At 34.2% G+C, this 10988-nt stretch overlaps 1 protein-coding gene across 3 annotated transcripts; it reads left to right on the top strand.

The window, feature by feature from the left end:
- The first annotated feature begins 3028 nt into the window (after positions 1-3028).
- Positions 3029-6509, top strand: LOC126723415 (vacuolar protein sorting-associated protein 52 B-like). Of its 3 annotated transcripts, none has more exons than XM_050426805.1 (4): positions 3029-3608; positions 4383-4507; positions 5647-5704; positions 5963-6020. In XM_050426805.1, the coding sequence occupies exons 1-3, from the start codon at positions 3331-3333 to the stop codon at positions 5670-5672; spliced, it is 429 nt and encodes a 142-aa protein (XP_050282762.1). In that variant the 5' UTR covers positions 3029-3330; the 3' UTR covers positions 5673-5704; positions 5963-6020. The 3 variants fall into 3 exon arrangements, with proteins under 3 accessions (XP_050282762.1, XP_050282761.1, XP_050282763.1); XM_050426804.1 differs by having other exon boundaries at positions 3032-3608; positions 5938-6020; XM_050426806.1 differs by lacking the exons at positions 3029-3608; positions 4383-4507 and adding an exon at positions 5238-5498 and having other exon boundaries at positions 5938-6509.
- The last annotated feature ends 4479 nt before the right edge of the window (positions 6510-10988 follow it).

The raw sequence follows: 10988 nt of genomic DNA, 5'->3' as shown, positions 1-10988 counted from the left end.
GATTGTTATTGTTGGAGCAAAAAAGTAATCCTAGTGTTAGGTCCAAATTTGAACCAATAACAACTAACTACCTATGGTTTGTTGTAAAAATATTGTGGTAGCACCTCTTTTTTTATATAAAAATTGGTCATTGAAAAAAAAGAAAAAGAAAAAAGAAGAAGAAGTCCCTTTTAATTTTTTTTTGAAAAATAGTCTCTTTTTTAGTATTGGAGGGAGAGTTTCCTGCTCCAATATTGCAATGGTGGTAGTCTACAAATTGAATTGAAATCCCATGATCCCATTTTTTTTCTCAGTCTAGTACCTATCACTAACACGCTCTCTCTCTTGTTGAACGATTAAACATATACAATATACAGAGTTACAGACGCATTGCCAGCACATTGCAAGTTTGCCACTGATCATCTCTCCTCTGCCACAGGCCAAGTATTTTTTTTTTTTCTTTCAATTGCTCTCTCATTCATATTTTTAGTTTGTTCTTTCATAAAGTTAAAATTAGAAAATAAAAACAAAAATCATCTAAAAAAGGCTGGAGCCATACCTGACACATTTGGTCCCACAATTTCTCCCTTGAGAAGCACATTTTTTGTTTCCTTCTCAAGTTCCAAGAAGAATAACAACAATCCATTGCATTAAGCAGTGGTAAAGCCAGGTGCCGAAGGGGACCTTGGCCCTCCCAAAATTTTTGAAAAAAAAAATTAGTAGATATATTAATATATGAGTTGTTCCGACCAATTTAACAATTTTCAAGGAACTTCTGCCACCCAAATCACGGATAAATATTTGAAAAATGTTATTTATGCAATATTTTTATAACTTTTACAAAAAAACCTTCATTTTCACACCAAATTCTAAGTAGCATGATGTTATTAGATGGACAAAAAAATAATTTGTTGTGAAAAAATTGTATAAGTAAATAAGTCTAAAATTACTTTATACTTTCATTTTACTTTATTGATAAACGTATATATCAAGAACTTTAATTAATTAGAGCATTCACATCAGTTCGTGTAAATTTCTCGTCTATTTTACATGAAAAAACCTACTTTTTCTATTTTACACTACCACCTATATAAAACACCCACATCAGTTCTTCTATTTTACAAGATATTTTAATAAAATAATCACCTTTCTCATTTTTTTATTATTTCGCTCAACTGCCTATCCCTCTATACGCGCTCTCACTCTCTCTCTTTATTCATTTTTCCAGACCTCTCTCTCTCTATACGCGCTCTCTCTCCCTCTCCCTCATATTTTCTGATTTCTCTCTCTCTTCTATCTCCCTCTCGGTCTCTCTTTGTCTCATCTCTCTCCCTCTCGGTCACAAACCAATGCACATCATCAAAGCTCCGATCACCGATCCACAGCTCCGATCATCATCACAGCTCCGATCACCAATCCACAGCTCCGATCCACAGCTCTGATCACCGATCCACAGCTCTGATCACCGATCCACAGCTCCGATCATCATCACAGCTCTGATCCACAGCTCCGATCACCGATCCACAGCTCCGATCATCATCACAGCTCCGACCAAGCGAGACCCATGAGCTCCGATCGTTCCGATAAGCACCGATCTGTCTCTTTTTTGTTTTTCCGTTTGGGTTTGTTTGTTTTTCCGTTTGGATTTTTTTTTTTTTTTTTTTTTTTTTTTTTTAGCGAGTATATCTCTGTGTTGGTTTAAGCAACGATCTGTCTCTTTTTTGTTTTTCCGTTTGGGTTTTTTTTTTTTAGCACCGATCTGTCTCTTTTTTTTTTTAGCAAGTATATCTCTGTGTTGGTTTAAGCAACGATATGTCTCTTTTTTGTTTTTCCGTTTGGATTTGTTTGTTTTTCCGTTTGGGGTTTTTTTTTTTTAGCACCGATCTGTCTCTTTTTTTTTTTTTTTTTTTTTCCCGTTTGAGTTTGTTTGTTTTTCCGTTTGGGTTTGTTTGTTTTTCCATTGAGGTCGTTATGCACGGATAAGAGAGAGAAAAATTGGTGCGAACGGAAATTAATAAAAAACTAAATACACGAGCTACAGTGCCCGTGTAAATTTACATGGGTACTATAGCTTGTGGAAAATTTTAGACGATTATGCATGATTTTAGCTGGACTGATGTAGTGTGTTTTTTGCTTTAAAATGTGTAAAAACGGTCAAAATGTGTATTTTACACATTTATACACAGTTATGCAAGAGCTGATGTGAATGCTCTTAGATGTTCACCCAACAAACAAAAGAGAGAAAAAAAAAAATCTAATTTTCATCCTAGGTCTTACTATAAAGCAAGCGGTGCTGCAACGACAGGAGATGAGACTATGATTCACCTCTAAAATCTTCATAGAAAGGGCACCTTTTTGCATGCCACCACATTGTTGCAAACACCATCAGTTCAGGTGACTCTTTGATGTTTTATCTCTCTCTAATGTCTCAAGACTCTCAACTTTCAACTAATATGCCTATTTTTGTTCCTGTGTTTTTCTTTCCTTTACTTCTTTACTTCTTGCATTATTTACGAAACTGTTGGCTGTGTAACATTTAAAGTTTTGATCCAACCGTCCAAATAGATATATTATTACCTCCAAGGCTCCAATGCTCCACGTGTATGGTTAAAAGCAAAGCAAGTGTACTGGTGTAGAGTTTCCAGGTACGTTTTCTTCTCATCGTTTTTTTATTTGACTTTTCTTCTCATATATTTATTTGTTATTAAAATATAGTAGTACTATATTTAGATTTTTGTATGAGTTGTGCTAGGACCACCAAATATTGCACAATTTTGTACTACCACTCGCCACGTGGCGAGTTGTGACTACTGAAGGAGTATTTGTGGGCCATGTGAGAACACACTTTCATCAATTACAACTTATCATATGGTAAGTTGTGGTATAAGGTTGTGCCATTTTATTTGTTCTCAGCATTTTCCTTTTTGTATTGCAAATTGGTTGTTTCTTATTAGATTCTTATTGAGGCAAAAATGGCCCATTACCATCAATTTTGGAAATAATTTGCCCAGAAACACTGTTTCTGAACTATATAGCAATGTACCACTTTTTCGGGTACTCGAGCTTGGTGAGCTCGAGTACCATGTTTTTTTAATCCACCCTGACCTGCTGACATGTGAGGTACACAGCCCTAAAAACACACTATTATCTCTCACTTCTCACTCTCACCTACCCAGAACACACTCTCACTCTCACTCTCACTTACACCTAAACATACAAACCCCAAACCCTCACACCATCGGCGGCAGAAAACCCGTCGGCGTCAGAAGACTTTCGTCGGCGGCGACCTCTCAGCTCTCTCACTGTCTTAAGAGACTGAAACGACGTCGTTGTGATCTGTTTCGCGTATCGATGATGGTCGGGGGAGTGGAATCGTGGTCTCCGTCGCTGTCGCCACCTGAGGGAAAAGGGGAAGGGAAAGCGGTGGTTGTTGGAGGAGCGATGGTAATGGACTTTCCGTTGGATGACAGTGGTGCGACGGCGTTTTCGTCCTCCTCTTCTTCTTCGCCCTTTCTCCACCCAAATTGCCTCGCAGGCTTCGCCGGAGACTCTCGGAGTCTAAGTCCCCGCAGAACTGTACTGTCGAAGATATCGAAGCGAAGCTCCACCACGCCGATCTTCGCCGCCAGGTCTCTCTCTCTCTCTCTCTCTCTCTCTTTTTGGTGTGGTTCTTGGTTTGTGAAATTACTTGGAACTTAACTGAGCCAATTAATTCTTCAGGTGGTTAAAGATTCTTATTTTAAACGTGCTGATTAGTTAATTAAACATTTTGAAGACTTATCAATCTGAATTTCATTTACAGAAAATCTTCAGAGATCACCAAACGGTGTGATCGTTTCATAAAAGTTGGTATAGTCTGTAATTTTCTCAGGAGCCAGATCAAAATTTTGATTTTTTTTATCTTGGTAACCAAACATGGTAATAGGATTTGGATATAAGCTTCCTGAATCTCAAAGAATCATGGGTTATGTTATTTATTTATAAATAAAATTTTTTTGGGAGGTTAAAAGTTAAAAGCTTTGTATTGAAGGTTTTTTTTTTTTTTTTTTTGGGGGGGGGGGGGGGGGGGGGTTGTTAGGTAAAGGTGGGTGCTTCTTCTGTTTGAGTTTTTTCTGTTTTGCACTTTCTGGTCTTTCCTTTTCACGTCTGGTGGGCGTCTCTTTGTTCCATTTTCAAAATATTTTGCTTTTTAACATTCTTTCCTTAAAAAAAAAAATGATTACTTGTTGAATTGAATTTAAATTATCCCTTACTTTTTCAATAAGAAATTTAGTTTTGTACCCATTTTTTAAAATAGTTTTTTGTAGTCATGAATCCTACATTGGTTTTTTTTAATTGTTCTTAGTCCCTCTGAATAGTGAATCTTACATGAGCTTTATTCTGTCATGTTGTTTTGGGTGCAGCAATGCGATGGGAAATTGTCAAACAAGGCTCGAGCAAAGCCCAGAAGCCCATCACGGTCCTCATCTAATGAGGAAGATCTTGGTTAGCGCCTTGAAGCGAAGCTCCAAGCTGCTGAGCAGAAGAGGTAATATTTTTGTATTGCATAACTTATTTTTCAGCCTTTTGAAAATGGGGTTGTTTGAGAAAGCTTCACCTAGGAAAAAATTGAAGTTCAAAAAAGCTGTGCTCTGAAAAAGTGCAGTTAGAAAATGCATGTTTGCATTACCAAACATGCATTTTGAGATCTTTGACTTTGACCAAAATGTCAAAATTTTCAAAATGAACCTACCCTACTCAGTTTTTCGAGTAGAAAAATAGAAAAATTAATTGTGGTAGCGTACCTGTGCATTAGGCTTAATGTTAATATCTCGTTGACATGGATTCTGGGGACTTATTTCGTTAAGAAAATAATATAGTCTAGATTTTCCTTGTGACCTATAGTATTCGGTGCTGGATGGCTATAAAAAGCTCAAGTTTTTTTCACAACAAGAACTCAAGCAAACCCTCACTCTTCTACCCCAAACCTTGTGATTTTCTAACCTTCCTTTTATTTTTTTTTTTCTTGTGTTACCCAATTAGTAATCCATTATGGGCAGCAAGTTGGTGCCGAGTTCAGTACAACGAAGTGAGCTGAGCGTGTTAACCATGTCCAACCTCGACATCATGAACCACATTTACGCAACCCATGTTCATGGTGACGAAAAGTTTGATGTTGAGTCTCTTTTCGTTCTCGTCGAAAACATCCTTAAGCGTGCCACCCTAATTGTTGACCATGTTGCACTGGTACACTACCATAATTCTTTATTAGAATAAGATGCTCTCTCTCTCTCTCTCTTGTTTATTTTCTTTTTCCTAAAACGGAATTTTAACTTGGACTGAAGCATTCCATAGTTTGGAATACACTATAGTGAGGTAGGGTAGCCATTACTTTTACCAAAGAAATTGAAAAACCACTTCAGCCTTAACGAAGTGGAATAAGCACACAAGGTTGCTTTACATTTTTGTTTCTTTAAAATGAGGGATATGTAATGCAAGTCCATGTTTGGGGACTTGTCTGTGGAGGAGGATGCCAGCAGGTAGGATTCATCCTTATGTTTCTGCGTCTTGATTCATTTACAAATACATTATATTCTCATTCCTGTTATATGATGACATTACCCGGTTCATCAGCCTCCAGTTTGAATATGGCATCTTGAAAATACATTTGGTTTTCATGTTTGACAGTGATGATATATCTTTGGATGGACTAGAGCAAGAACTGGAAGAATGCAAAAATGACGATGTAAGTAATTCCATATCATTTCCTTTGAAAATTCATTCCTTTAGATATATATTTTTTATCAACGGTCCTTTAAGCTGCAATTCTTTATTTATTTTATTTCTTTTGCTTTTTCCTTGTACATTTTAATCGTGTTTTATTATGTAAATTGTTTTCAGTTGCTTACCGGAAGAATGCTTTCATGTTTATTTTTAGAGGTTTATATATTTATGACCCCCGTCTCTTTAATAATGTAGGTAGTTGCAAACATACTATTTGAAGGTACAAAATTAAGGGAGTATACAAAGGGGGTTGAGAACAATTTACGGAAAGTTGAATTGGACTCGATTCAGGTTTGTGCTTACTTAACGAAATCCTTTTTTGCCAATCAATAGTTTTATAATTCATAGAGACATGATTTATTTTTGTAAACTTTCTTACTAGGCTTTGCTTTATTTTAACCGGAAAATTGTCTCACGTAGCTCATAGTTCTATGAAGTTCACAACATAAAAGTGTTTGATGCTTTGTTGCCTGAAATCCTATAATTATCCATATAAAAAAAAAATAGTGTAAAGAGGCTTCTCTTCTATGTCAGGAAGTCTTCTTTGTAATGCTTGGTTCTCCACTTCTACATCATATTATATTGTGCAAAACTTTTTCTTCTTCTTTGATTCGTAAGTTTACATGCAATTAGTGAGTTTTGGAACCCAAAACCTTACCCTCCGCCCTTTCTTATTGAGGAGGAGGTGACGTGTTAGCTAGAGCCCATTAGCCATATTGTGCAAAAACTTTGTGGAGCATTGCTTCCTTTTGGAAAGCTTATTGTCATAGATCATTTAGTTGGTGATTTGGGTGTCGACTCACCATCACTGTTTTTTCATAATGAATTATGGAAAGTTGGTTTTAGTGTCTCATGAGACACTTTTTGCTGAATGTTTTGTTAGTGTAGTTATCCAAGTTAAAACTAGTGGTGATTAACAAATAGACCATGCAGTTATTGGATTGTGATTTATTTGTGTGAAGTTTTGAGAAGCTTTGGTATCAGATCTGGAAGTTTATATTACCGTATCTGCCCTATATTCTAGTACTTTCATATTGCCCAAGTTTCATGCTACTATCATTGTTTCCTTGTGCCAACTTTCTTTGACTGGTTAGATTTTGGACCAAATATATCTTTTTCTGTCCCACCCTTTGTCAATTAACTGCATGGCTCTGTTATCATTTTTATCCTTGTACTCCAGACACATTCTCATTCTCTTAGAGTTGGCAAAGTAAGCCCTACCCATCTACCCCTCCTTCAAGCAGACCTTTGTCTCGGTGACGACAAGACAATACACCTGGCACTTCCTACAAATAGAGCAGCGTAGTATTAATAATAATTACAGTACCACATAATAAGTACGCTTCAAAGTTAAATTCCGCCCATCTTTCGACTACATATATTGAACAAGTGCATACCTCGCCTTCCAAATGAGCATCCAAAAGCAAACTTGAACGATGCTTATCCTGCCTCGTGCACAAAGTCTGTATAGCTCCATGTGGGTCCATATCTGGCATTTGGAAACAACATCAAGACAGTCTTATTTATTTATTTTTAATTATAAACAAATTTTTCTGAAAATGGCAACATTATTCATCTAATACAGTCTTTCACTGATTTAATAAATTATTTTAGAAAAGTTAGTTATCAAAGCATGTGTTTCGACAATTGATTCATTTAACAAATTAACATTTCTTTTGATAAATTAACATAGTATCAAAGCATGTGTTTCTACAATTGAAACTTATCTCTACACTACTAAAATAAATTATAAATAACATAAAAACGTGTTAAAATAATAATTAAATTCACTATTTTTTAACATGAGACAGAACTTTTTATCGTGCAATGTGTGCATGTGCGTGAGTGCGTGAAAAGATTTGTGCAGCTCATGGGTCCGGGATACAATTATAATTTTCCGAGTAACATTGGAAAGATATACATTTGGACCACAATACCAAGTTCCCGTTCACATTGGCAATTAGTATTCTCAAAACCATATCAGTTTCCTTAAAGAATAAGAGATTGCAGTCATTAATAAATTTTAATTGATTTAATTACTACAAAATCTTGAAATAAATTTTGATGCTGTCACTTTTCGCCATTTGGGTTATTTACATACCAATCACACCCAAAAAATGCCAAAAATGTAAGCACATCATGGGTAGTTCAATTTTCTTCTCAAATATAGAGTTTTAATGGCTTATTGACTTGAATAAAATGAATTACAAAAAAAAATTGAGTACGCGATTGTGTGGTGCAATAACATTCTTCACAATACAAATTGCATAAATTCTCTTTTTAATAAATCTAAAATATTCAAATAAACTTGCATATTCACATTTGCATTAACCTAGTATGCTGAAAAAATTATTGGAGACAAAAGCCACTGCCATTCTTGAACAGAAAGAAGCAGTAGAAAGAATGAAAGAAAACAAAATCAAACAGAAAATGAAGAAACAATAAAATTCCAGCAATTATGAAATAATAGCACCACAAGTATGGACTGAGGTGTGAGCCTTGTCTTCCTTAACTATATTTAGCAGAAAGAATAACATCTTCCATGATATGCGTATTGAACAATGTTGGAAAGATCAATACATGGGGAGGGAAACTACAAAGTACAAATCATGGAGTATCATACAAGAGCAAAACGATCACAAATGTTGCTTCTTATTTTTATAAGTGCAAATTCAACCAAATGACACAAATGTTGCTCCTTGTACTAAATGACATTTTCTTTTCCTTTAAGCAGAGGATGGTGGATAAATTAAGAAGAGTTATGAATGTACCTAATGTGAGAGGAAAAAAGAAAAAAGAAAAGAAAAAGGAAAGCAATGCCCTATGCCTAGTAATCAGGAAAAGGGAGGGCAAAGTAGGGGAATGCATGAGATACATAGTTATGAAACTCACTTGAGGAATAGTAAGTGAAAAGTTATATACTTCAAAAGTTTTTTGATGAAGTTATACCAAAAGAGTTTGAGTTAGTTCAATAACCTAGAGGATAAAGGCCTAGAGAATAATTTGAGGTACATAATTTTGGAACTCACTTAGAGAATAATAAGTAAATAGTTATTTGGTTGAAAAAGGTTTTAGACAAATAAAGTTATACAAAAAAGATTTGAGTTAGGTTAATAGGCTAATGGGTTGATGATATTCTATCTCCTATATGAATTTTGTGTCCGAGGTTTGATCGCCCACAATTTTAGACTAATCTAGAAAAAAAAGAAAGGAAAACTTTGAATTAGTTTCAAAATTAAGTAAGATTGAAGGAAAAAATGTTGATGCTTTTAACTGTAACAACACGTATTGAAAAATATATTTTCCATTTGCTAAGAAGAATAAATTTTGAGGTCTTAAGTGTCTAGCATAATTGCTGTATGGTATAGAATTGATGAATAGAATGAATGGTACCGCAGTTGGAATTGATAGGTGGGTAAAAAGGCTAGTGAAAAGGAAAACGAATGGTTAGCCTTTAACATGAGTGAATGATAGTAAGGTCGATTATCAAAAAAAAAAAAAAAAAAAAAAAGAATGATAGTAAGGTCACCTACAATGCCGACTGCACAAAGCACAGGAGCACACAGCCAAAAGAAAGATGATGGTTTAAAAAAAAATATTACAAATTGATATTTTTTAAAATAGTACAACCTCATTTTGTGATATGGCTTTCTAAAGAGTTACAAATAAAAATTGAAGCCATATGGTTTTTCCACTTTGAGACACCAATTTGCTAATGATGATAAGCTCATAACTACATTGATGCTGATCGCTATCTGCTATTGAGACTTCTTTATTAATTTCATAAAACAGTATTCATGATAGTTACATGTTTTTAGACCATCAATTTATGGACAGCCAATTTGGATTTTCTTGAAAACCAGTTCTATTAATGCAGAGAAAAAAAAATATTATTTACTAGGAATAAGGAATATATATATATATATATATATATATAGTAGCTCATATGGTTATATGCAACATCATTATATGTGATCTGTTTCAACTTTCAAGCTTAATGCAAAAAAGTGAAACATTAGAAGTGCGACAATGAATTCTATTTGTGTGTAAGAGTTTAGAGGCTATATATCTTAAAACACTGCCACATGAATTTGTTCTATATATACGTGTTACTTGAATAAGCCTATTTAGGTTATAATAAATATTTCGAAACTATTGCTAAATATCTCCAATCTCCTATAGTTTCACACTTTGAAACATGGCATAAGATTACACAGATAATTCCTAATTTCCTATTAATCACTAAATAGTACGATATGTTGCCTGTATGGTGTATATATGTGTATCATGAAGATCCCTTTTTATTTCCTTAATCTTTGCATTTAAAAAAAAAATACTAATTACTTGTGGAGAAAACAGTAAAATATATTTCATGTCCATTCAATTAGTTCACATTTGTCAAAAGATTTTTTTTTTTTTTAAACACTATTTTGTTTTCCATCTATTTGTTTTGCATTTATCAGTAATATTTTGACTTTCATTCCATTCTAACCAGAATATTCCGTTTTGGTACATAAATAGGTACACTATATACCTAATATTTTTGTCTTTGTCAAAAGTCAGAAGCCTAAATTGGCCATTTGGACAAAATTTTGGCATGAAATGAGATCTAACTTTGTGGATTAGAGTTTGAGGTTTGGAAACACCTCATTTAAGAGGACCTTTGTTGTAATGCAAGTAACAATGAAAGACAAAGACTAGAATGACTACAATTTCTAAGAAACTAAGTACCGATATCTAAGTTATTTCCAATGCAATGGATTTGAAGTAATCTAATTCGAAATAAATTGGCTTGAAGTGAAATATAAGTAAACAAACTAATTCAAACTAATTCAATTCAAAGTAAACTACATAAACCATATACTAGTCATCATTCTAAAACCAAACTAATTGAAAGCAAGCACAGCAACTAGATACAAGAAACTAACTTAATTAAACTTGATCATAAAGTTCACAGAAAGCACTTACAAACATAAATTCTTCACTACTCCTAAGAACTACAATATCTCCTACAAAACTAAGTACAAATGATCTCAACAAATTTTTTAGTGTATTCGCGGTGTTATTTTCTATAGAATATGCCTCTATTAATACTTAAGATTTTAGCGGTTATTATCATTTATCAGTTTATGCCTTCCATGTGTTTCCTTGCTAATTGTTAATGACACTTTCCAAATTTTCAACTATTCTCAGTAAACCTCTTACAACTTCTTTGAGGCAATTATTCCAAAGTTAACTGCATCAAT

The sequence above is a fragment of the Quercus robur genome, chromosome 4 (genome assembly GCF_932294415.1).
Source record: "Quercus robur chromosome 4, dhQueRobu3.1, whole genome shotgun sequence".
Classification (NCBI taxonomy): Eukaryota; Viridiplantae; Streptophyta; class Magnoliopsida; order Fagales; family Fagaceae; genus Quercus; species Quercus robur.
This window is presented reverse-complemented; position numbering and strand designations above follow the sequence as displayed.

Coding starts and splice junctions, on each gene's coding strand:
- LOC126723415 (XM_050426805.1), top strand. CDS start 3,331: ATGATGGTCGGGGGAGTGGAATCGTGGTCTCCGTCGCTGTCGCCACCT. Junction 3,609..4,382: donor ACGCCGATCTTCGCCGCCAG/GTCTCTCTCTCT, acceptor TTTTGGGTGCAG/CAATGCGATGGGAAATTGTC. Junction 4,508..5,646: donor CAAGCTGCTGAGCAGAAGAG/GTAATATTTTTG, acceptor CATGTTTGACAG/TGATGATATATCTTTGGATG.